The 27181-nt window shown below is 42.3% G+C and overlaps 2 protein-coding genes across 2 annotated transcripts; both read left to right on the top strand.

The window, feature by feature from the left end:
* Window positions 1-486: 486 nt before the first annotated feature.
* LOC308109095 (BOS complex subunit ncln) lies at window positions 487-6218 on the top strand. The gene is made up of 16 exons (XM_080462465.1): window positions 487-598; window positions 902-1055; window positions 2186-2376; window positions 2587-2731; window positions 2915-3012; window positions 3118-3195; window positions 3325-3428; window positions 4084-4172; window positions 4258-4397; window positions 4482-4660; window positions 4766-4853; window positions 4951-4989; window positions 5296-5468; window positions 5563-5616; window positions 5690-5768; window positions 5916-6218. Exons 2-16 carry the CDS (start codon window positions 929-931, stop codon window positions 5970-5972), a joined length of 1641 nt encoding a protein of 546 aa, XP_080318591.1. The 5' UTR covers window positions 487-598; window positions 902-928; the 3' UTR covers window positions 5973-6218.
* Window positions 6219-10325: 4107 nt separating this feature from the next.
* On the top strand, window positions 10326-14887 carry myorg (myogenesis regulating glycosidase; the record flags this gene model as incomplete). Its single annotated transcript, XM_080462253.1, has 3 exons — window positions 10326-10426; window positions 12553-12919; window positions 13096-14887. Exons 2-3 carry the CDS (start codon window positions 12657-12659, stop codon window positions 14885-14887), a joined length of 2055 nt encoding a protein of 684 aa, XP_080318379.1. The 5' UTR covers window positions 10326-10426; window positions 12553-12656.
* Window positions 14888-27181: the final 12294 nt, after the last annotated feature.

The following is a 27181-nucleotide window of genomic DNA, read 5'->3' as shown; positions in this document are numbered from 1 at the left end:
TTCATTTGCGGACAGGCGCTTTTTTTATTTTTTATTTTTATTTGTCAGATGCTCGTTATGACGATTGTGAACTGGTTCCATTTAGATTTTAACAGTGTTGAAGTTCTGTGTATAGTGCAACATATCAAAAAAATAAATATTAGATATCTCAAGTTCGACAGTGCCTTGTGATTTCATTCGTGTTCAACAGTCACTACCATCTTCCAGTCCGGCACTTCCTCCGACTCAAACGGTCGTCCCTGCTGGAGATGAAACAAATAGCTGGTGGATGAAACGGTTTGCCTGCCTCCCACACAGTCGCTGCTGGAGATGGGTGATTACCCGCTGAAGTGAACGACATTACAGCCAAGAGAGGCGGGATAGGGATCCCTGCTTGGATATAGTAATGAGTGTGAGGAGTTGTGTGTGGGGGGGGGGGGGGTTGGGCCTTTGTGATTAGCCTTGAATTGATCCCTTGGGAGCAGATGGTGAATGATGGCTTACCTAGACGCCTTGAATCCCAGGAGGGAACAGCACTGCGTGTCCACCTTGGCTGGAGGGACAAGCTTGGGAGAAGACGTGGAGAGAGGTCTCATGACGAGAAGGAGCAGGGAGACAGGTGAGAAACATTGCAATACTCAAATGGGTGCTTTTACAGTAACAAATTACCTTGTTCCAGAACACCGGTAGATGTCTCTTCATGAGGGGGGGGGGGGGGGGTCCATGTGTGTTGAGATTATTGCACAGGGCAATAAGGCCTCATCTGCAGCCTCCAAGTCCACATACGTATATCTGTATGACTTAGAGAAGATGTACTCATCAACATTTTAAACACCTGCTCTGATCCTCTGAATGCATTCTTCTTTGGACTTTCGGTACACCTACAAACAGTATTTAGGGTGACATCACTCTTATTTTACAGACCAACATCACAACCGAACGAGCCGTCATGTTCCTGGCTGTTGTGCTGCTACTCGGCGTGCAGCGTCTGCACAGCTCTGCTCTCCCCGCGGTGTCCTCCTATGAGTTCACTGCCTACAGGATGCAACAGTACACTTTGGCACAGCAGAAACATGGTGAGTTCAGACAATGCTCCTTCCTGCACACTCTGGCCTACATGTATTTTAATTTCTTGGGAAATGCAGCCTCCTGTCCCAACTCAGCTCAGGTAGCATGTGAGGATAGTATTGTAGTGGAAGATCTTCACCTTCGCTTCTGCTTTGTGCAGCTGTGAATAAAGTCTTACTCCAACTTTAAACATGACAAGAACGTTGCTTCATTTGAAAATAGCAAGTTATTGCAATTGAGTGTTGTGTGGTTGGGTGTTGGCAGAATAATGATATTTTTACATTAATCTGAAGGATGATTAATACATGACAACATATTTTTACACAAGTGTCATATGTCCAATGTTGGAAAAGCTGGCATTAAAGCAATGTGAATAGCCGCAGATAATGTGTTTTATATAAAAGTGAATTACCTTTGTAAATTGCACGAATTAGTTTTTCTCAGAGAAAATGTAAGAATTTTTTTTTTTGTTGCATGTGAAGTAAAAAGATATTGGCATTCATTGTCATTCAAATTTGGGACTTTTCTTTTAAGTGGGCACAGCAGTTGAAGAAATAGCAAAATAATCATACCAAGTTATAATTTTCTATTCTGAGCAGAATATTTACTTTTTATTTTAGTTTTTAGAATGAAAGTAGGTGTATTTGCATATGTGTCTTTCAACCTTGCTTTGTCCAAGTTAGAGAAACAGGGGAGAGTGAACAAAAAAAAAAAAAGGAAAAGTGCATGAGATTTTCCAGTCAACTGAGACAGACATTTACTTGCATACATTTACACCAAAACCTATGTCACCAGTTACCCTAACAAGTGTGGCTTTGCACTGCGGGGTGAAGCTGGATTCCATTCAGATGCAGGAAGAGCATGTAAACTAAGCAGAGCCTCACCACTGAATCACTGAACCAACCGACCTTTTTCTTTTTCTAACTGTGACTGGAATTGCTTAAAAATCTGGCTTCTGTGATGAGGTTTCATTTATGGCCATTTGAATTGAATATATAATCCAACCTTAAAATATGGAAGTTCATCTTACTTTCTCAGTGAGAGATGAAACCGTTGGCGAAAAGTCTCTCTGTTCGGTGGGTGCTGCCCTCAAACAGGACTTACATCTGTTTTAATGTGACTTGTGTCCTTGGCTGAGGCTGCCGCGGAGCCATCTTGGTGGCTGAGGCCCGTTCAGCAGACGAGCCGTCCTTGACCCGCCGCTGTGTCATCATGAAGGTGCAGGACTTCAGCACTGAGAAGTACTTTGAGGCACAGAGACAAAATGCTGCAGCTGTATTGATCCTGCTGCCCAAAAACACATCCGGCATCCCTCATGACACGATACAGGTAATTAGATAAAGAGTCGCTGCAGGAGAAAATGTCAGTTAGCACAGTTTTCATTGTTTGGCACAATGCTTGTACGTCATGGTGTCTGGATTTTTTTTAAATCTGAAAACATCCTGGTAGTCTGAAGTAGGTAGAAGGTTAAAGTGTGATGAATTATTGCCACTTAATTGTTTTCTTCATCTGCTCGTTTAATAATGACCTTTTTCTCAGTCCTTCATGGTGAGCGAAGGTGAGACCTTGCAGAAGGAGACCCTCATGCCAGTGTATGTTGTCCCCGAGGATGAACAGCTGCTCTACATGTATGAGGAGATCAAGCAGACCGCAGCCACGCGTACATCATCTATATTTGTCAGAGGTAATGAACGTAACAAGTCGAGTGAATATAAATGAAGAATGGTATATATGATGATTAGAGACTTCAATCACAAATTTGAATTAGATACCAATAGGTGTCAAAAAAATGAAAAACATGGTAACAATCAAGAAAACCCAAAGGAAAACGAAACATTTCAATGTACTTTGGTTTTAATATTGGCAGTGCTTCGTAGTATGGTCACAGCTACAGCCTTCCAGATCCTGGTGAGCAACACAGCACCGATAAAAGCCGTCACTGACAGTTCAGTAATCACTCTGGAGGTGAGTGTGGTACCGCTTTCTTGTTGTATAGAAAGGTTTGCAGGAGAAGCAACAAAAGTATGGAAGTCAGATCTGTATTTGCTGCTTTTTTCGTGTTTGTTTCAGGGAGTGCTTCTTGGATCGGTTGAAGATGCGCCCACTATCGTCATCACTGCCCACTATGACTCCTATGGTCTGGCCCCAGTGAGTCACATGCAAAAAAAATTATGTGAAGTTTTTTTTTTTTTTTTCTCCAAAAGCTCTCCTCTTAACATGTCAGAATGGACAATATGCCACTGCACTCATGATGGGATTTGGTTGTGTGCTACACAGTGGTTGTCTTTTGGAGCCGACTCTAACGGCAGTGGCGTGACCATCCTGATGGAGCTGGCTCGTCTCTTCCAGAAGCTTTACAGCAGCCCCAGCACCAGACCACAGTGAGCTCAGGGAATAGAACACTGGACATCAATACAGCACTCAATCACTATAAATTACTATGAATATCATAAACATTTATATTTCTGGACTGATTTAAGTTTTTGTCCTCATTACCTTTTTGATTACAACCAGCGTGTTACCTGTAAGGATTTGCAGTCTAAAATATCCTTAAAGAGACACTAAATCACCACAAAGGTTCCAAAAATACTGACAATGAACAAAGATAAACATACAAACACTTGAGGTGAGTTTCAAAAGATTGTAAAGACACAAATGGACCACAGAAACACCTCAATGAGATACTAACAATAAAAAAGGGATGGAAATTGACCACAGGGACCAGTAACAGTAGTAACAGATTACACTCACATTATGAAGTACTGTGTTGTCTGACTTAGAAGTGTGCTTCTCACTGAAGGTAACATGGATAGAAAACCTACTTTCACAATGCAATTTAACATTCAACTACTAAATAAAGTACATTTTTAGGAAGAGTGCTGTTTCTTCCAGGACTGAAGTGTCCTGGTAGAAACCCCACAGCGACTGTTGGTGGGAATCAAATGTTGAAATCTCAAAAAATCAGGTCAGCCATCAGTATGTTTTATTGTTTTGCATCTCTAAGACTCTCTTGTTTTCGGTTTGCTTTTTTTAAAGATATAATTTAATGTTCTCATTGACTGGAGGAGGAAAATACAACTTCCTTGGCACAAAGAGGTGGATTGAGGAGAATTTAGACCATGCTGGTGAGTTTTTGTGGCCCTGCTCAACATGTGGAATTTGTACTGTACGCGCCAAAAAGAATTTTATTCAAGCCAAATATTTTTCCAGAGTCCAGCCTGCTGCATGACAATGTGGCGTTTGTTCTATGTCTGGATACTCTGGCCAATGGAGACGAGCTGTTCGTGCACGTGTCCCGCCCTCCTAAACCTGAAAGTCCCATGCACGCTTTCATTCAGCAGCTGGAGGAGGTAACCAGCATCAGCTCTACTACATCTGCAAACATGTGCAGATACGATAAGTTGTAATGGCTCGATGTTATGTTGGTCTTATAGGTGGTTTCCTCCAGATTTCCCTCGGTGAAGGTGGGATTAATTCACAAGAAGATCAATCTGGTGGAGTCCACAGTGGCCTGGGAACATGAGCGTTACAGCCTACGCAGGATCCTCAGTTTCACTCTTTCTCATGTCGAAGATCCTAAATCGGAGCTCCGTGGCTCAATGCTGGACACAATGTAGGATCTGAATTACTAATGAAATAACTTACTTTTAATACTTAGAAGGCACTTTTATTTTTACATGACAAGTCACTTTATTTTTTAATAAACATCTCCTCACAGGTCTCAAGTGGACTTCAGGAGACTTAAGCGTAATTGCATCATTGTCGCAGAAGCGCTGGCCCGACACATGTACAATCTCTCTGACAAGGTGAGTGAAGCCATGAAACAACAAATCCATGAAGATATAAAGTGAGTCAACAGTTTTTACTGGACGTTAATGCTTCATGTGTCCTATTTCTCTGTAGGGTTCCCCAAAGGAAGTACAGCTTTTCAAGGGTCAATTGGTAAGTCCCTACGGTTTTTGGGGGAGCATTAACAGACAAGTGCTGACCTCTGGTGTTAATTCACAGACATTACAGAATGTTCGTTGGAACGTCTGACACCTTTTGCATGAATCTATGCCATCGACGCAGGACAATAACAATAAATGGAGAGAAAAGCTGTATTTGAATAACAAAATAAAATGTGTTTTTTCCAGGTCATTAGAAAAGTAGATCTTTAAGCAGCTTGACATACAGTAGCTTCTAGTTTTGGTGCGATTTATCACGCCTTTCTCCTCCTGCAAATGCACTTCCACGACCTTCATGCAGGACTTTCAGGACAGTAAGATTTCCAGTTTGATGTCCTTCTTGACGTCAGTCCCTCGGGCCACTCAACTGCTGGATAAGGAGCCCGGTCACATGCTGCTGGTCAACTCACTGGAGCACGACTTTAAACGCTACCTGCAGCACGTCTACAGACACACGTTTCGACAGGACAAGAGGTCACTCGCAGTAGCTCAAGTAGAAAAAAACAAAACAAAAACATACCCTTGTGACTTGATCTAAAAATGACCAAAAATAATCATCTCCCTACAGGGACCCTGATATTACCTTTTTTGACCAAATGAACCAGCCCGTAGTGATGTACAGGTAAAGAATTCTTTTGAGATTTGTGCATGTATTAAATTTGATCATTTGGACACTGACACTCGGTGTTTTTCAGAGTGAAGCCTGCTGCATTCGATCTCTTCCTGGGTGGTTGCATTGCTGCTTATTTGGCAATCGTTTATTATGCAATCCAGGTGAGTAATGTACTGTCAGGTCATTAATTCATGTTTAATATTTTGCATCTTCCAGAAATCACAAGGTTTCAAAGCACTGAAACGAGTAGGAAAAAAAAAATATTATTAGATATTCAGTGTCTTATTTTCGTTTTGTCGCTTTTACAGAATTTTGGATATCTCTACACAAAACTGAAAGCTGCGGTGAAATCTAAGCACCAATGAATGCAGTGGGACTACCAACACTGAAGCTGCGACAAGCACTTTGCACACGCTGGACATTTGTTTCACTGGATTGTGCACAACATGAAAGCAGTGCAGCATGAATCTTCTCAATATGGCGATATGCATATTCTATACTGTGTGCATTTGCTTTGAAGTGTGTAATGTTTGTACCTTTCATTATATAAAGACTCGCTGAGGTCTGAAACAGCAATAAAGAATTGATGCTGCATCAAAGTCAGGAACACCACCCGCAGCCTGGATGTGATTTAAGCAGCCATAAAAGACGCCCCTGCCACATCATTACCGTGATGGCCCCTTGTCCTCTGCCCTGCATCTGTTGACATGGATTTGACTGGCCTTAACACTGCTGTGTAACCCAGGCCCAAGCACGGCGGTGGACGAACAGCCAGTTCCTGTCACTGATAACTCAGTGAGAGCGCTGGAGACACAAAGACACCCTACAGCGCTTGGTGAATTATTAATGTTTGTGTTGCATGCTGACACGGAATAGAGGTGAGTGTGGGTGGCGGTGGGAGATTCTTAGAAGTCCCATTCGTCCGCTGGTTTGTTCCAGCTCTGTAGATCTGATGAAACCTGAGTCCGTTTTAACTAGAAGGCAGTTCCACTGCCAGGAGCCGAGCCTCAGTGTTTGAGATCAGTGCTGGCCGGGTTGTGAAGGGGCCCCTGGGAGGGAAGTAGGTCATGGACAGTGACCCCCAGGTATGAGTCTCTGCAGGGGGCTTGGAGCTTTAGAAGGATTAGTAGCTGAGTGCTCAAATGGCACAATGAGTTGTTCTGCTTCAGTAAGGATGCTATTGACCTCCAAAGGAGTAGTTACAATGGCAACAGGTTAAATAAGATGTTAAAAAAATAAATGGAAGTGATCGACATGCTTCCAGGATTTACAGCAACTGACGTCAGATAAATTCCTTAAACGTGCAGAAAACATAACGAGGCACTTAAAACTGTGAAATTGTAAGCATTCAAATCCAAACAACAGATAAACCCCAAACATATTTCAAAATAAATGCCAAGGTAAAGCAGGTGGAGCACTGATCTAAGAGAAGAGGTGGAGCTAACGTGATGGGGAGGAGAAGGATGCTGCTGCTGGAAGAAGTTCTGAGCACAACAGGAGGCAAACAGTGCACAGTGAGCCCTCCAGTAAATAAAAATGGCTCCTCAGCTCTACATCACAGCGTACAAAGAGCAGTTCAGATCTCCCGGCACAGTGAAACGAGAAGAGCTTCGGCCAACGTCAGCCCACCGCAGGAACAACCCCCAGCCCCGGCCGGTAAGACACTCAGGCTTGTCCTACTGCAAGATTTACTTACCAAAGTACCTATCGAAGATAGATATGTTGTGGCACTCTGCTCCTGTTATTTAGCAGATTTGAAAACTTTGGTGCACTGAGAGTTGGACAAGACTATACTTGGTCACTTATTACTGACACTGATCCTCATTAAGCCACAGAAGTGTTCTTCACTAATTTGTGGTTGGTTGTTTATGTTCCCTTATGCGTTGAAAGTTGCAATATATCTATTATTCATTACTCCCTTCATGCCTATCTTTTAAAAGAAAATACATAAATGCAAAAATCGAGTAATTTTGACATATCAGAATCTGATTCTGATTTATGTACACTGCAATGGTGCTGAGAGAAAACTAAGACATATATCTCTTAAAAGTTACACACAACATGGAAATTACTCGCACCTTAATATTGGGGAATCAGCAAAGAAATAAAAGATACTTTTGTAAATGCAAGGTCCTGCAATGTGTAAATGGAGGCTATTTGGGTGGTTTTTTATTTCTGTTTTCCAAAAACGTCATTCATCCCCATCTTATTTCCACCTCTACATATCCATCTTTCTGTTGTCCCCTCAGGACTTTCTGTTTCCTCGCAGCCTTCAGCCCAGCTATAGGTCACCACGCGCACCGCCACATGCCGTGACCCCAGTGAGCACACATCGGCCCCTCTTCCCCCCAGTCAGACATTTGTCATTTCGCTGCCCTGCTACGGCTTGTCCTGGCAACTCGTCAAACACAACAAATGCAGAAGTCCAACACATGCCTCCTCTCACCCCATTGAGAGAGCATGCTCTGCCCTCTGCTGACCGACTGCTGAAACTACAGCCGACAGAGCCTCCTGCTCCCTCCACTGCTCAGCTACACTCTGATCTGAACATCCAACAAAGGTAATTGTTTGATCTATTTCAATCTCATTTTATCTTGAAAAAACCCCAAATCAAAACCTTCTATGGAGCAAAATGTGATAAATCCAGAAGTGGCTCAGGCCAAGACGTAATTTTTGGTTCCTAATATTTTATAAGGTATTATTCTTTCCCTCACATCTGGTAAGTCAACATATTGTCAGTGAATATTCTCTTACACCTATGGTGTTGCACTACAACTTTAAATAAAATAAATAATAATTTGTCTGTATTGCATCAAACTTGGTTGTGAACATTTTAAAGCTACTTATTACCATGACTTGAATTCGAAATATAAGATAATGCTGATAGAATTCCTGTCTCTGACTCCCATATTTACCTGCCACTACCCCCTGCCCAGCTCTCTGGCACCCCTCAGGTGTTCCACACTTTGCAAACCATTAACCTAAATGAATAGTGACTGTGTATTGATTTGTTCAGACTAGATTCACAGAGGGGTTGCCATCCACTCTCAGCACAACAACTAATTTAACTAAGTGATTTTTGACTTCTTTTTGTGGCCTATGGACCCTGAAAACACTAAAACAGCTGATAAACCTTACAGATAAGTAATTTACTGACAATTGAAGGTATGTTCAAAGCAATGTTTTTACAGGCAAAACAGAGGCGTGCCGTTTCGAACAAGACCCCAAACTACCAACCCTCCTGCAGCTTCTCGCCACTTTCCACAGACACACCAGAAGTGTCGCTCCAACAGCTCTCTGGATTATAGGTGCACACTCACTTACAAATAATGTTGCACAAATATACCTATGAAGTCTCATGTTTCTTCTCTCTTCTTCTTCTCAACAGTGGCTGCTACAGCTGCTTCCACGTGGTGAAGCCCTACCAAGCTGGACACTACACCATACACCCCGAGTTTGTGTCTGAATGCCTTTACTAGAACAATTAGAGCGCCACATTCCAAAGTGAGGATTTAGGATCACAAGAGGTCCATCAGAGGACCTGCAGGGGATTCCCCTGCAAAACCAGCGATTGTTAACTGTTGTTTAATCCTTGCTAATTAACCCTGTGAGACAATGTGTAACAAGGAATAATGCAGGCTGGCCCCGGAGCACTATCATCTTCTTTCACACAATAGAAAAACTCCAACAGTTAATCAGCGAAAAAGATCTTCCCAAAAGGGACTTGTGGCGATGAATTCAAATTAGGTAGCGTGGTCCATATTGCGCTGTCTGTGACATTACAAATTAAATCTCCTATTAGAGCAATCATTTTCCACATGTGACACGTAAATTTTCTGTTGGATGTTTCAGGAACTAAAATGAAAATAAACAAGAAAAATGTATCCAAAGGATTTACAATCTTATGATTGGTATTCTCCAGGGATATGATACAGCTAATAAAGGAAGAACTGCACAGCGCCGATAGATGCCATTGAACTAATGCGCAGAGAAATATGTTTTAATTATCAATGTACTGATTTCATCTCATCTAGATGTGTGAATGTATGATTGTCAACTCGCTGTGTTCATCCAACGTAGGACTGGTGCATACCCATTGTGCACTGGGGTAAGGCTCCCGTGCTCCATGACCCTTCACTGGATTTAAAGATGGATGGCGATTTTAGGGTGCTTCATTTTTTGACAGAGAAATGTTCTTTTTTTTTTTTTGCCAGTGGTGACGTAAAGGTTGGAGAAGGGAACTTGATCTGAATTTTGCAAGTATAAATCCCTCAGTGGACCAGTCCCCCACAGTAGTGACCTGTCCACTGAGGGATTTATACTTGCAAAAGCACCTAGAAATAGGATGGGTAAATGTGGACGTTTTCCTCAAGGAGATTAATAGTATTCCATTTGGATAGCCTAATTTATTTAAAGTAAATGAAATGTCTGCAATTGACAATGGGAATGGTTTTAAGAAGAGTACTTTCATAACAGTACTTTTCTTGGTAATTAAGTACAATTCAAGCAAAGTAACAGAGACACAAGTAAGAGCTCAGAAAGACACACAAACGACAACAAAGTAGTCCAAAACGACACCTAAGATGATGTACAACTCCTAAGGAGGTCATTGTGTCCCGACGTGACATCATCAAACCCTGCACATCTGGAACTCAAGCAGAAGTCGAAAACAGAGGTGGTGAACTCCATTTCCCATGATGCCTTGGGCGCGGAGCAGGCGGACACGCACCAACACGCTTTGATTCCTTTCTCAGTCCTTTTCTGTCAACTGAGGCAAACAAGTTGGGTCTGGAGGTGCCGAGGGGGCTTCTGCTGACCGGTAGGCGAAAAACTATTTTTAACCATTGAGCTGAGAGTGAAAGTGAGTCTGCACGAGGAGATAACTGCAGTCCCACTTATTTCTCTCCCGTTAACTTTCTCGCACCACCCATCAAGGCGCAAAACAACAACGTGTGGTTTCCACATTAGATCACTGCATGCACAATCCGTGACTGAACATATTTCATTTGATCCCGTTTCTGACTTTTACTTTGAAAGTGCGTACACGTGATTAGTGTTGTTTAGTGCGATGCATACTTTAAATGGTCCTTCACGCATACATGTTTATTAAGAAAGGGGTATGGAAAATAGAAAAAAAACAAAAAACCCAACGCACTTCTGGAGACTTTCTCACACAGCTGCTCTGAATCAGCACTTCTTTGTTTGTTTTCCTCCTCTTCAGGACAGATAATGAATCGGCTGAAACTGCACATGTGAACCCCCATAAACAAAGACGTGTCCACGACCTGAACATTTCACTGTTCCATAGCAAGACAAAAAAACTTTTACTTGACTGGAAGATGAGTGATCAGTAGCCCATTCAATAAAAAAGTAAGAGAACACTATTTTTAAGTCATATAATCTTTATTTCTTGATTGTTTTTTTATTTATATCATGCCAGGTTCATCAGTCAGCTGATAGATTTTTGTGCATTCAGTAAAAGCAGAAATGAAATGTTATGTTACTATAATTACAAACAAAATGCTTTATAACTTGATTTCAAGTTACAAGCTTGAGTACTTGTGACATAATGGATTTGTCAAAAATGGCTTATTTCTCACTGTAATGTTTGTTTTTGTGAGAAGAAATTCAGATTAAAAGGAATAAGTGGTGCATAAATCTAATTAATAATGTAATGTTTAGAATCTACTGTAATATAAATGCAATGGAAACAGTTTCAAATGATGATTTAAGGTACAGTGCAAAAGCACAAGAGGAATTTAATTTCCTTACTAGTATATATATCTGCAGCCTAATCCTTAAACTTGATAACTATTCGTTTGCTGCCTGATGTGGAAAGTCTTGTAAAATCTTAGCTGTTTCCTCGCACTTACTTGAGATACTTATTTAATCGTTATAAGACTTCCTGGGTCAGGATCCTTAAGTGTGGCTGCCCGAGCAGATCTCTGGAATCAACGGTTAGTTCTGTGTTAATTAATAATGGGCTTATGTTATCACTCCTGTTGTTGGGGGAAATCTATAGTAAGGGTGGTTGAACACAGAATTAGTCAATAAGATTGCTAATTAATTGCCAGCATTTTTTATTATCGACCCCTGCTGCCAGGGCAAGGCGCGAGGGTCAATTGGTGTTAGGACTAGTCAGCAAACGGGGAGCTCGGAGGCGAATGAACTCCCGTCGCTCTGCTCTGAATTCTAATCAGATCTATTCTGATTAGCTAAAGCCACAATAACTATTCTTGACCAGTTCATTATCCACAAGAACTTCCCTTGTATCCATGCTGGGAGGTACAGTGGGGTCCGCTCTTGTTGGATTTGTTGGCACACTTGTCAAAGTGGACTAGTACAAACCCAGTTACCTCGACTTTTGGATAGCTGGCTTTGGCCATCCACAACATTTAGTATTCTTTCCTCTCCTTCTCGGCGCTGGCAGAGGTATAAGGCTAAAATCCCCTTTTCTCCTTTTCTACCCCTTACATACAAATGAGATTTCTTTCAATTGAACTCGTGTGTTAGAATTACAGCTGGGAACATCCACTTTATCTGTTTTTTTAATGTGCAATTGGCAGTAGATTTGTTTGGTTAAATCTCGATCACACCTTTAAAGTTTGCATCCTGACAGCGTAATACCTTTTAAGTGCTTGTTCAGCATTGCGGAGCATATAAGACTTTGTGAAAAAAAAAAAATGGAATGGAGGCTTTGAACTGACAGAGAACAAGTCAGGCTGAAAGCACGTCTTTTACACTGATCTGACAGCGGCTGTTTTCCTGCTCGTCTCCTATCATTAAGTCAATAAATTCTTACTTTTCACAAATGATAAATGCATGGTACATTGTCCTTTAAAACAATCAAATAGTGGGCCTTCCTCCCTCCTGAACACCAGTGTTTCTCTGTGACAAACAAAAACTGCATCAGTGCCTTTTCAAAGTTCATTATCTCATTTTCAGGACATTCAGGCAAACAGATGTGACAACAGGTCAGAGTCCAACCAACAAGAGAGGCTCCCTCGCTGAACACTGATGATCACCTTTTGGATTTTCCTGCTGAAGTCATGTACCAAGTAGTACCGGGAGGCGCGGGGGGAACAATTACAGATGTTATTCCCAAGCAGAAACACAGCAGGGACACTCGACCCTTAGTTGGGCACGGAGTAATGTGTCTGCTGCTGGTGATTGCAGCGATGACCGCGTGGTGTTATTACATAGCCTCTCTCCGCAAAGCTGAGCTGCTTAAGACTCAGCTGCTGGATCTGAATAAAGATGGCTATATCATCCGCAACCAAGGAGGATCAATTGTCTTCCGAATGGATTTCAGGTTGGTATTTTAAGTCGGTTATTGAAATTTCTTAGATCTGTTTAAAATCAAAAGTAAATACAAAAATATTTTCTAATGTAAAATGATATGTTCAATATCTTGGGTATTCATGGAAATGTGCTTTTGGTTTTTGAAAGAGAATACCTAAAAATGTAATGTTTTTAAATCATTGGCAGGTCAGGGACCCTTGATTTGGATTCCTGCACTAAAGAAGGAGAGCTTCTGAGCTGTGGACGCACCACTGATAGGACACTGAACTTCTTTATTGAGACAGTCCGACCCAAAGACACCGTGCAGTGCTACCGTGTGCGTTGGGAGGAACTGGTTCCTGACATTTCTGTCGAACATGCCATGACATACAAGTTTGCACATTGGTACGGTGGTGCAGTGTCAGCTATCCAGCACTGGCCGATCTCCCTTTCTGGTCAACAGGCTCCGAAGCCCTTTGTCACGAGCGACATCTACTCAAACCGCAATGAATTTGGTGGCATTTTGGAAAGTTACTGGCTGTCATCAAACGCCACCGCAATTAAGATCAACAACTCGGTGCCCTTTCACCTGGGATGGAATGACACAGACAAGACCATGTACTTCCAGGCACGGTACAATGACAGTCCCTTCAAGCCAGATCCAGGGGAGGCGCCTTGCGCCGAGCTTAGCTACAGAGTTTGCGTTGGTTTAGACGTGACATCCATACATAAGTACATGGTCCGCAGGTACTTCAACAAACCAAACAAAGTGCCTGCCAAAGCCATGTTTCGTCATCCCATTTGGTCGACTTGGGCATTGCATAAAACTGACATTGATCAAAACAAACTGCTGACGTATGCTGCCAACATCCGCAAATACAACTTCAACTGTAGCCACCTGGAGCTGGATGATCGCTACACCAAACGCTATGGGGAGTTTGAGTTTGACCCGGCAAAGTTTCCCAATGCCTCGTCGATGTTTCAAAAACTGAAAACGGATGGCTTTCTGCTGTCTCTCTGGATCCACCCTTTTGTTAACTATGACTCAGAAAACTTCCACACCTGTGTAGAAAGGGGGTTGTTTGTAAGAGAACCCACAGGCCAGATGCCTGCCCTGGTACGTTGGTGGAATGGCATTGGTGGGATTTTGGACTTCACAAACCCGGAAGCCCGCGATTGGTTCTCCTCCCAGCTCCGTTCATTGCGCTCCCGGTATGGGGTCGCCTCCTTTAAATTTGATGCAGGAGAGACCAACTACTTGCCATGGAAATTTAGCACTCGGACTCCGATTCGCGATCCAAGTTTTTTCACAAGACGCTACACAGAAATGGCGATTCCCTACAACGATAGAGCCGAGCTGCGCAGTGGTTACCAGTCCCAGAACATATCCTGCTTCTTCAGGCCGATTGACCGAGACTCCGTGTGGGGCTATGAGTTGGGTCTCAAATCTCTTATTCCCACAGTGCTCACCATCAGCATTCTGGGATACCAGTTCATTCTACCAGACATGATCGGTGGGAATGCCTATCTGAACCGCACAGATGGAAATCGCGTGTTGCCTGATCGGGAGCTCTATATCCGCTGGTTGGAGCTGTCTGCCTTCATGCCCTCCATGCAGTTTTCTATTCCACCGTGGGAATACGACAACGAGGTAGTGGAAATTGCTCGGAAATACACAGCCCTGCATGAAAGCATTGTGGCGCCGCGGGTCCTTGAGCTGGCTGGCGAGGTGCTGGACACCGGGGACCCGATCATACGTCCCCTGTGGTGGATTGCCACAGGTGATGAGACGGCCTATAAAATAGACTCCCAGTTCCTGATTGGGGATGACCTCATGGTCGCCCCAGTTTTAGAGCCTGGAAAGCAAGAACGTGACATCTACCTCCCAGCCGGCCGTTGGAAAAGCTATAAGGGGGAGAGATTCGATATCAAGGAGCCACTGCACCTCACAGACTATCCTGTAGACTTAGATGAAATTGCCTACTTTGTTTGGGTGTAGCAGGAAGGAAGCACTACACTTGATCATTTCTGGAGTCGGTCTAACCTGCCAGACAAAAGCTTCAAAGCTTTACCTTAAATGGCTGAAAAGTGAAGGCTTGTCCGTGTGTTTTTAATGGCTAAATTTGAAAAGTCTTACAGGGATTTATTTAAACTCGCATTAATTCACAAACATGATTAAACTTCCCTTTAAAATCTTAAAGCTCATTCTAGTTGGATATTTAATCAAATTATTCCGTCTTATTTCAGGTTCCTAAATGCAATATCTTGACAGAAGATAACTAAGTGGGCTTAGAAGTGATAGCTTGCTACTTTCCTACACAGCCATGGAGAATTAACACAGGAAGAGTCAAATAGACAGCAAATTGATCAGGAGATGCTCGGGCGTCTGTTTTTTTGTGTCAGGCTGCAACTTTAAAAACTGTCATGCTTTTTTTTTTTTTTTTTTTTTATTATTTTTTTTTTTTATTAGTTTCTTAAATAAGTAATGTGATGTGTTTGAAGTTGCATTTTCTTTTTAATGGTTGTCCATTATGCGATTTTGAAACATTTGTTAAAAAGGGAATGAACAAACTGTGAATTGAATAAGGCGTGGGAGCCTGTGTATGTGTACTTTGAATTTCAACTTCAGCCACACAGACTGTGCCGTGGGAGGACAAGTGAGGGCGCATCGTTATTGCAGCTCAAGCAGATGGAAGGCTGCATAAAACCTTGACATGTCCGCCTGTCTCGTGATGTTATCTTCGTCTGTTCTGGATACTCTTCAGGAATTATGCTTCACTTATTAGGATGAATGCTTGAGGTTTAATCATTACAAACTGCGTGTGCTCTCATTTGTATACCACAGTGTCATGTAACTACTCTTTGGCTCAGAAGAAGAAGATGCCTTTTATTAGCCTCTAAATTTTTAATACTCTTCCTCAGGTAACAGCTTTTTCCAGCTGTGGACTATTTGAAGTGTCTAACAAATTTCTTAATGTCTACATGCTGCTAAACACAAGGCTTCTGGTATATTTCTTTCTCATAAGTGTTTGATAAAACAAAAGAAAAATAATTACGTTAACTTCAGACCAATGTTGAGTATTTTAAACTTTTCAAATTCAATGGTACAGTGTGTTTTTTGTCACTTTCCCCTTTTTCTTGATGTGAATATTGTGAGGCCTGAAGTCGCATGCATTTCATTTATTGTTTTTTTTTTAATGCTTTTATTAATATTATGCGATACTTTTGCTAATTGGGATCCCCCAAATGTCCTAGAACACCTCTTGTTCTACATGTGCATTATATATTATTTCACCACAGTTCTTAAAGTATATGAAATAAACTTCTATTATCCAGCCATAAAACAGATATTGATTGTCACATTAAACTTAGGGGGCAAGCATATTCCACCCACCAGCATCTTCCCAAGTATATCTGTGCAGCAGCAATAACAGTGATGATAATGTGAGTCATTTTAATCTCTCTTAATGTAATAGCAGATTCAGATTAAAAAAAACAACCTATCATATAAATGAAGGAATTCTTCGTGAAAATGAGCGAATACATTTCTGGGTATAATGATGTCCGTCCTAATTTTTGTGGTTGCTTTTATATAGATTGTTTGAATGGTGAAGTTATGGAACATATATATTTTTTCTGAATTGAGATAACTGTAGTAACTCTACTGTTGAGTACTGGTAGACATTTTCACTCCTGACACTTAATAAGGCTTCATGCCGACCTCTGGCTTTGACATCGGGAATCTTTCTTGACCTCTGTGGGTTTTTGTTTGTGCCCTGTGACACTTCCATCACAACAACACTCCCTATTTATAGCAGCTCTCACTTGGCATCTGGGCCAGGCCAGGCTCTCCGGCTATTTCAGTCTTAGACCGCGTCGCTTCATGGCTGGAATGAGAGCTTATATCTGGGACTGAGGGTTTCTTTGCTGTTGGCTTTTTCACACAGTGTGTGTTGTTTATTAAGTGACGATTGACGAAACATGAACAATAATAATTGCTTTATTTTAAAACCCTTTGTTTAATGTATTATATAAAAAAATGAAAACCAGATTTTGTTTGCTTGTGATCATTTTTGATGTGTTTTATTTGCCTGAATGTCAAGCTGTTGACTTTTGCTGCCATGATGCATTATTTGCAATATTTTGTTAAAAGCACAGTGGGGAATCAAAGAAGAATAGAGAGAAAACAATGTAGTGTTGGTGTAGTTTTTTTTTTTTTGTCAGGTCTGTGTTGTGCTGTAGGTATTACTATCAGTTAGCAAGTTAACAAGCTTAGCTCCAGCTTGTCCGGTCTAGTTAATCGTGAATCTAGTCTTGCATCGGTAAAATATGAAAAAATGGCAGATTGAAGAGGAAACCAAACTCAAAGAACCCGGGAAGTTTAGTTATGCTGAAAACAAATGGAATACGACAGGGACTTGTTACTGCCACCCATTATGCAATAATGGAATTACTTAAATTACAGACGCTGCTCCATTAAAATAAATCTAAATCACGCTTACTCCTAAAAACACATTTTGTGTGGAGACACCCCCTGTAGGACAAAACCATTCATTACACCTGTAGAATAAAACAAATTGACTTTTGTAATCACGCCAACCACTAGATGTTGGAGAATTTGTTAACAAGGGGTTATATTTGATATTTTCACAATCAAATTACGAGATCATATTTCATGTGAGGACAGATTTGTAATGGCCGTGCTCCTTTTTCACAAACGCCACAAAATATAGAAATAAAATACAAGACTATAAGACAGATGGATTTGCTATATGGGGCAGCGAGCTGACCGCGCAATCAACAAGGCACTAACAACCTATAACCTCATACGAGTCTGCGATACATGAAAACTAATGTGCCTATCAGTTCAGCATTGAAAGGGACACCCTTGAGGGACTTCTCCAACTTTTCTGATACCTGGCTCATCATGGGGCAATAATGACAAGGTGATGAAACAATTGTGCAGGTTATTTGGAGGCTGCGTTTAGATCAATAAATCATCTGGCGGTTCATGATGTGAGGCCAGAGAGCAAGCTATATAAAAGTGTACGAGCAGACACCAAGAATAAGACAGATAAACTTACTGAAGTAGGTGATGTGGCAACAATATTTATTACAATTACGCCATTAAACATGGTTGTTCTGAGTTCAAACAGCCTGGCACCTCCATTCCTCACAGCTATAGTCAATCTGTCATATGTTTGGGGAATTTATTCCATTTCACCTCAGCGGGATATGCTTCAGAACTACTTCACTTTATTTGCCAATGCCTCATCTGTCTTCAAAATTGATCTCGGCTTTGCAGCCTGTGCGGGGAGGACATACATTCATCGATTAGCTGTCTGTATGCTGCTGGGATCAATATTATTTGTCGGGGTGCTTTCTGCAATCATATTGTTTGGTTCTGCCCATCCTTTCATAGACAGAACCAATAATTCATATAAGATGTTCAGAAGCACACGTATACAACAGATTTCTTTGTGAATGAGGAAAAAAAAAAGAAAAATATTAGAGGGGATGATTATGTGTCATGCGTTATATGGCTGGATATTAGCACCTAGTGCACAAATGCCTTTTTCCAGCAGTGTACATCATTGTTTTAATAGAGGGACAAAGAACATATTAACATGTCAATTCGAGCAATAACAATATTTTTCAGTGTTTAAAATGCAGCTAAAATTGATTGAAGAAAAAAAACAACTCATGTTAATGGCTCAAAGAGCAGATTGTCGATGTTTTCCACGCATAAAATATTGGAACAATGAGACATGAAACCATGTGGTGCTGCAGGCATCCAGAAGGGAGCAGTGTAGCTTCATTGATGAGTTTGTGTGCTGACATATCAGTGGACCATGGTCCAGATGTTCTGCACACACGTTTGCACACGCACACACCTAGCAGGACACAAAACTGGCAGCAGACTCCCCTCCCCCTTTCCTTCTCCACCTGTGAGCCCACCTGTGTGTCCATCTGCAGAGGAGAGACGCCAGTTGTTCTGGTTAGGAGCCAGTGTGTCTCAAGTACCTTCCCATATCCTCAATGAGAGGCTTCAGTGAGCCTGTCTGCTGTCTGTCCCACTCAGGGAAGCCTATATATACAAAACACAGTGAGTGGACCTCAACGCACTTCAACAGCAGACTCAAAAACATCGCTGACAACAAAGAAAATTGAAAATAAAGGAAGCCACATGAAAATATCTTCAGTTAAGAAAAATAGGAGAGCACATGGTCATTGTTCTTGATGAACAGGCTTGAAAAAAATAGTTGTTTGTTCACTTATAGAAACACGAAAGGAGACAAACAATGATAAATATGCTTCACTTTTATTAAGGAAAAAAAAAAAAAAAGAAAGAAAAAGCTTTGGGGCTCCTTGGAGCTAAATGTGGAATGAGCATTTATCGTACAGGACCACAGGGGAAATAAAAGCTCATGGCCGCCTTCAGTGTGAAGTGAGAATCTTTGTCCTTAACCCAGGATTTTCACTCCGTAACTAGAATGACCCCTCATCTGGTGTCGGCACGGCTTGTCTGACAGGAATGTGTCTGTCCTCGCTTGGTAACAAATGAACTCAACACCCCAGAGACTGGGCTCGCATCTGTTTATTCTTTTCACCTGGCTGTTCAGTACACTGCATCAGACTGACACTCTTCTGCATCCTTTATGGATTTCAGCTCTGCCTCTGGCATTACATGGACAGAGTAAGACCTGGCTGGTACAAATTTTGGGTCTTAGTGTGGCAGCTTATTATAAATGTTATTAGGTAATTCGCCCAGTGATACACTTATTACTTTTTTTCTGCTTTCCAGAATTAGCTGCATTTTGAAACAATAATATGAGTGAAAGAACCACGATTGTAAATGAATTGTTTAAAAATCCTGAAGAGTATGAGGCTTTTGTGATATGATGTCAATATTTTCATACCTGAAGCATTATACTATATACAATCCTCCCATTAGACTTGGTTTACAACTAATGAAACAACTTTCATTTGACATCATGAGCCAAACAGAAGATCCAAACAGAGACGATAACAAATGCTGAAGATGATCATAAAGCCATACCCCGACTGTCAGGGATCACTGATTCTGTGTTTGGCGGTTCTGATATGTGGTTTTGGAAGGTGCGCTGTGATTTGTGGGTTGAAAAGTACCCCTATGACCCTCCTTTGACTTATACTGACCACTGCAGAAAACGTTTTGCATGCTCTGACTCACCATGATATCCTGTTATTATCATGTTATAACTGACACTTGTATTATTCTTATTATTCTTATTATACATGTAAAATCATTCCCAAACATGCATCAACTCATATAAGTGATTTTGTAAAAAAAAAAAAGTTTTAGTTGTGATCCATTTTTTGCTGACATTGCAGCATCAATCTTTTTTAAATCCCGACTGTCTTAAGATGGGTTGTTTCTAGTATAAGGTCATCTTATGTAAGCGTGCCAGAAATGCTGGCGCTCTTATAGAGTAAAATTAAGGGCTGGGAGCGAGGACAACTGGCCAGCCGCTGTCGTGGGGGTAAGAGATTGAACATAATGTCTGACACTGAAGAAAAGACACATAATTGAAACATTGCATTGCCTCTGCAGGCGTGCACAAGGTTGTTTGATTGATACTGTTTTAGAGCACTCCTGTCCTTGTATGCTCGTGGGGTTTACCTGGGGAGAAACCAGGGGAGTGGGAAAGGTGCTTAGGTGGCTCATCTGGGTTTTGGAGGAAAATTGGTGCCATCCATCACACAGTGCATTTAACAAACGCTAACGCAGGCCCGGCCAACAAAGGATTCGTATATAAGGCAGCAAACTGGGAAACACGTGAAGTGCAGGGACTGCTGAGGGTCTATCAATCAGCCAGTCAGCTCCTTTATTTAACAAGCGAGGGCCACAGACCCCGAGGGCCACACTCCATATTCTGGCTGGTTGGGCATGCAGTCTTCCCCTGTAAAACGACAGAAAAAGGGGAAGAGAAGGATGTCGGGAGGAAGGAAAGAGGGGCATGAAGGGATTGGGGTTGGGGGCATTGATGGAGGTGCAGGAGGGTTTGGCCCGTGTCCCCTGGCGTGCCGGTGCGCTTCATCTTCTCAGTGCAAGGGCCTGGAACTGCTGCTTGATGGGATTTTCAGCCCTGTGGCCTCCGCTGTCCCAGCATCCATCTGGAGGGTTGCCGTGTGCACAGCGGAGAGCCAGCCACTCAGCGACACAGCCATAAAGAACAACCCGTAGGCCAGCCAATGCCACTGATCTGAGGCTTGCAGCTCTGTTCAGTGGACAGGCCAACGCTCAGTGGCACACATTCCTGTCAGGGACACAGGCTGATCCCTAAGCTACTGTGTGCTCAGTGGAACAGAAGACACGCTCTGAGAGGCAGGCCACATCCAACCAGTGACTCCTTCAAAGCTTCGGAAATTGGAATGGAACAAGGAGTTTACTATTCAGCATCCTTAATGACGTAGAGAGGACGGTCTCCCCCTCTCTCTCCTTTTTCTGTCTGTTCCTCTGAAATTGCTTCTATGCTCTTATCCTATAGTTTCTATGCCTTTCCCCCCCGATTTCACAGTATATTTCAGGATCTGATAGGACTTATAGAGGCATGAAGCAGGTGTATATGCAGCAGTCACGCAGATTTTTTATGTGGATAAGCGTGTTGAAATTTTTGCTATTATGAAACAATGTCTGAAAACAGTGCGATAATACACTAAATCCATTTCTTTGGAATAGTTTGGTTTAATACCATACTGCACAGAACCCAGGAACAATAATATCAGCGATATATATATATATATAATTGAAAATCAACAGCAAATATGCAAAGACAATCATTACTGCCTCTCATTATTGGATCCAATTTATATATGCCTCAGGGAACATGGTAGAAAATAATGGATTGGTGTTATGGTGAACAGGGTTACTGTAAGCACAATACAGGGGTGTCTAGCATACACAAGATTGAGTCTGATATGTCTGATACTAGTGTGGAAAGTTTGGATTGGAAATGTTTTTGTTTCTCCTCAGGGCTAAGCAGCATCATTATCATATTTTGTCCCTCTTGACGACTGTAAATTCTGTGAATGCAGCCCGGTGGTGGGTAAGGTGGGCAGACGGCAGACTGTATAAATAAACAGAGTCTGTCTGAGGGCAGCACTGTGGCCCCCACCTGCCCACCATCAATCAATATTACAGCGGCCACTGGCAGCCCAATCGCCCTTTTATAGGCCTGTGAAATGATCAAACATCTGCTCATAACCATGCTTCATATATAGATGGATCACACATACAATATCAAATCCTACAACGGGACGTCATGATGACAATACAGAGCATTTATCCAAAAAGTTTGTTCTGCTTAGAGGGGAGGGTGTAAGTGGTCTTGAGACACATCTCATCAGAAACAGAATCGCAGGACTATCAAGGCCCCCCCAAAATGATGAGGATCAATACAGTCTTGTGTCTGTGTGCTCAAGTTAGCCCACAGCTCAGCGTCAACTATTTTGTTGTTTAATGTTCAAAAGTCAGCAGTGTTGATGGAAGTTCAGCGAGCATGATAAAAGTTAAGGCCAGTAACTAGTTTGGCAGCTGTAGTAGACAAAGGTTGCCGGGGCCTGGTCCACGGAGAGGAGGAAAGAATCCAAGTGGTCCAAGGTTAATGGTGGCTTGGAACAAAATGGATTCAGTGCCAGGGGCGTGCTGACAGGTGATTTGACATGAATGAAGGTGGGCCATCAATCTCCTGTTGGCCCTTCTGACCCTCTCCCGCCCAGTCGTAGCAGCTAGGGGGCGCCAGGTGTCATGGTGCCCTGACCTGTACAGGTCTCCAGATAGCCCACCTGCTGTCTGCCTAAAGCCCCCCCTACGGCGAGAAGAGACTCCCATCACTTCACGCTTGGCTGGCATAATGAAACTGTGATTGGAAGATAGTGAACTGTGACAGACAGTAGTAGACTCAAAGTCTTCTAGCCAAATTCAAACCTCTCACTCCAGGTTTCCTTTTACAGCCCCCACTTCTCTTGAATTGGTCTGACAATTTAATGGTGCAAAAATTATAATCTGCCAGCCTACCTTTAATATGCTCTTGTACACGCTGTGATTATTGTCTGGTGTATTGTAGAATAAAGGAATTTTGCAACTCTTTCAACCCGAGTAGCAATATCTAAAAAAACTACTTTGTGCGGTGTCATTACATGCACGCGTACGGGCCCTCCACCCCCCGTTGCTACAAAATCCACCTGGAGGAAGCTCAGCTTCGCGTTTAAACCTGACATAAATTCCCTGTCACAAATCCCCAGGGCAGCCAGGCTTGTAGGCACAAAAGCAAATATTTCCGTTCCTGATCATGGCCAATCCCTTTTAACATCCACACCCACTGACCACCGACCACCCCCCTCCCTGAACCTACCCTAGCACCGCAAGCCAGCCATTTGTCACAAAGTAATTATAGAATTATCGATTGGCAAGCAATTAACACCTTTCTTCACTTTTTCCACCTCCGTTGTGCCCCCACCATCCCAGCCCACCCAGCCCACCCTCCACTCCATCCTTTAATTTGAACTCGTGGAGAAAAAGAATAAGGGGTGGGGGGGCGGGTTGGGCGGTGGGGGAAAGCGTTGGGAGTAACACATTTAATCCTGCTGGCATTTCCTAGTTTTCCTCAAATTAATAGGGTGACAGGACAAAACGGCTTTTCTTCTTCTTCCTCTGTTTCCTGTGTTATTTTCTCTCCCTGTCTTTGCCTGCTGATCCGTCTTCGACGGAGAAGAAGCTGCTCAGAGTACAGCCAAACACTCCATTCAAGCTGAGATGAATGAAAATGCCATTAAACCCCGCTTCAGAAAGGGAACACTTTACATGTTTCATAACAACCACCCAGCCCGTGATATGATAGCACAATCGGTGCTGCTGCTGAGCTCCGAAGAGGGGAAAGAAGAACATACTGTACCCACCCAGTACAGACCGTTTCCTTTTCATATTTGGCAGCCTTTCCTTTTACCTTTTCTTCCTGTCCTGTTTTCCAGCTGCCAGTGGTAGTAGTGGTCCAGATGGACGAGTCGGGGCGCAGTGTGGAAACCTCCGGCTGGCATGTGTCTAAGTCAGGATGGATGTCATGCAGAACCACCTTAGTAACATATGGATAGGGACAGAAGAGTTGATTCCCCTTCTGGCAAGTTTGATAACACAGCATCCCCCCCCCCCCCCCCCCCCCCCCCCCCCCCCCCGACACCTCTTGCTCTCCTAGCTTTCATATTATGCCCACCGTGTCCAACTAAATGGGCTTAATGTCATACTGATGCTTTATTTTAACTATCCACAGCCAGTGTCTTCTTATTCTGAATACTGCGATATTTTGTTCCAGCTGAAATGGAGCATAATCTGTATTCTTAAACTGTGGATCAGGCCCAAACTGGGTCACAGCTCTACTTTTAGTGTGTTCCCACAAAGTAAAAGTACCAATAAATATTAATGAGTCTGTATGGTGGGATGAGAGACTAAATTTCTAATTTGGGGTTCCGCACTGAAAAAGAACCCCTGAGTTACACGATTTAATTTCCCCCCTGCTTTCCCAAGTGGAAGGGTGGGGCGCGGGGCCGGGGTGTGGGTGTGTGTGTGTGTGTGTGTGTGTGTGTGTGTGTGGGGTGTGGGGTGGGGGGTGGGGGGTGTAAAAGCTACTCCTAAATTGCAATTCGTGTCATCACACCAGCCCGCTATTTTCTTCCTGCAGGCAGCAGATGACATAGAGCTGCTGCTGTGGCTACCGATCGCAGCAGCGATGGCAGAATTAGTCACACTGATCAAAAATTATACTAACAGAGCTAATTTTCTTACGAACACCAGGAAAAAAAGGTGAGCTGAGCACTGAGCCAAATTGGGCATGATCAGAGCGATACAGTTTAGCTTTGCGCAAGGCTATTCTAGAAAATTAACACAGCTACAGAAAAGCATTAGGTTTAGTGCTTTAATAGTTCACATTTTGGTACTTTCATGCACATTAAAACAAACATTACAAAAATAACGGCTAAAAAAGCACACCCAATTTCACCCAAGATCCTCCATTCTTCCCACAAAATGCTGCTAACCTAATGTGAATGGCATTAATTTGACAGCAATTTAGGAACAATTTGAAGCCATTTAGGGACCTTTCTCTTTTATGCTGTAGTGTTGATCAATAATTCCCCTCAGGATGTTATTCAAACACCCATACAGCAATATTCCTTCCTGAAAAACACTGTGATATTGACCTGTTTTTCCTCCCCTGCAGCCCTTCTTGTTTCTCAAAGAAAGGGTAACCCAGGAGACAGACATTGCTGTGGCCCTCTGCTCTATGCAGGGTGTTTTTTCCCCCCCTTCCTTTTTACTCTCGGCTTTTCTGTTTCTAACAGCAGGGCTCTCTGTCACACTTTCTTTAAAGTCTGCTTACACCTTTGGAATACATTCTGCACGGTTGACATTTAAGATAATGTGATGCCATGTGGTTGTGTGTGTTGTGTCTGCATCATTATTCATCTATTTTACATTTTACATTTACGTTGAAATGAGGCTGGACTTTCGGTAATTACCATATATATTTCAGATGATCATTATCATCATTGTAGTCTATATTGAAATAATTTCCCTGTGTATTGAAATTCAAACCTCTGCCTACAGTGCATCCCCTGCCTGCACAATGCAGGATTCTTTTATCCTGTATTGTGTAGCCATAACAATATGACCACTGAAAGTTGTCCTGATATAACCAGACTCGGTAGTATTCAGTAGTCGCTGTCATAATAACAATAACAATAACAATAACAATAACAATAACAACAACAACAACAACAACAACAATAATAATAATAATAATAATAATAATAATAATAATAATAATAATAACAACACTAATAATAATAATTCATCGAACAATAATAAAAAATATATATAATAATAATGAAAATAAAATAAGGCCCTGTTTACGCGACAACGTTTCACGTGACAACACCTAATCCGCTAAAACAAAGTGGTGGCGTTTACACTGCAGCAGCGGACACAGAGACAACAATGTAGTTAGTATGCCGGGCCACTGGAGGGCGCTGTTGCTTGATTTTGTAATGAAACTACACAGACGTGTGTCCAGAGAACAAAACACTATAAACGTGTAGAAAATGGAGAGCACCCGACAGCCGCATGGACTGACGACACATCGGATGCTATCAGGGGTGAGTCTCAACTATTAAACTACTGATCTGGATGATAAAACTAGAATACTGACCGCGGGTCGTACCACTACGCGGCCGCCATGTTTGTTTACAACTGGATGAGCAGGAGGGAGGGGACGAGATATGCATGCGCAGTAACAGGCTCTGTAGCCTCCATCAGTCTCCGCAGGAGGGATTTGCGCCGTGAAAGAATCTTTCCACCTTGGGAGCCGGATTGTAAACTTTGTGGATGCAGTGCATCTGCAAACTGGTGCCGTGTAAACGGACCCCCCAAAAGTGAAGAAAGTTTTGCGGATACAGTCTAATTCGTTGTCGTGTAAACGGGGCCTAAGTGTTGATGTATAGTCATAGTTGATGTGTTGAACTTTTGCAGTGGTCAGTGTCTATTGAAAGTGGAAAAAGAAAGGAAATATGTCATGAGTAGCCAAGGCTGACTGATGAAAATGGTTCCATAGAGGTTCAGTCTGACATCTTACTGGACTTGGAGGATCTGCTGCTCATATCTTGGGGCTTCATACAACAGCGTACCTCCAGTGGTCTAGTGGAGTTCATGCCTTGTGCAGGTCAAATCTGTTTTAACAGCAAAAGGGGGGCCTACAAAATAATAGGCCGGTGGTCATACTCTAAATTAATGCATTTTTTTGTAGCTGAAGAAATGATTACTTTTACAATAATTCTCATTGATGTTGTTTGTAGCAACTGAAGGTTCATCCCATGTTGTGAGATTATTTCAAATGACTGAATTGTTTCTTTTTTCTTATCATAATGGCATTTTTACTCCTTCATAATATTCTTAATCATTGTGTTTACCACAACTACACATTCTTCGAATATGCTGCACAGCAATGCGCAACATGTGTTATTTTAACATGTTAACATCTCAACTTTTTTATCATCAAATATTTCAACTCCAACATTCTAACTAGGGTATTTAGTGTTTGTTTGTTGCTTGTGAGGATGGTGTCTAAGATTGACCATGACATATAATAGAGTTGTCTGGATTGAACCACCACAGCACAACACAACAGGACCAATCGAGACCAAAACAAGGCCAAACATATAACTGCGAATGCACTCATATTGATTATGTTGACTTTATTCATGT

Source organism: Lipophrys pholis, assembly GCF_963383615.2.
Source record: "Lipophrys pholis genome assembly, chromosome: 4".
NCBI lineage: Eukaryota > Metazoa > Chordata > Actinopteri > Blenniiformes > Blenniidae > Lipophrys > Lipophrys pholis.
The sequence above is the reverse complement of the archived record's forward strand: the minus strand, read 5'-3'. Positions and strand labels throughout refer to the sequence as shown.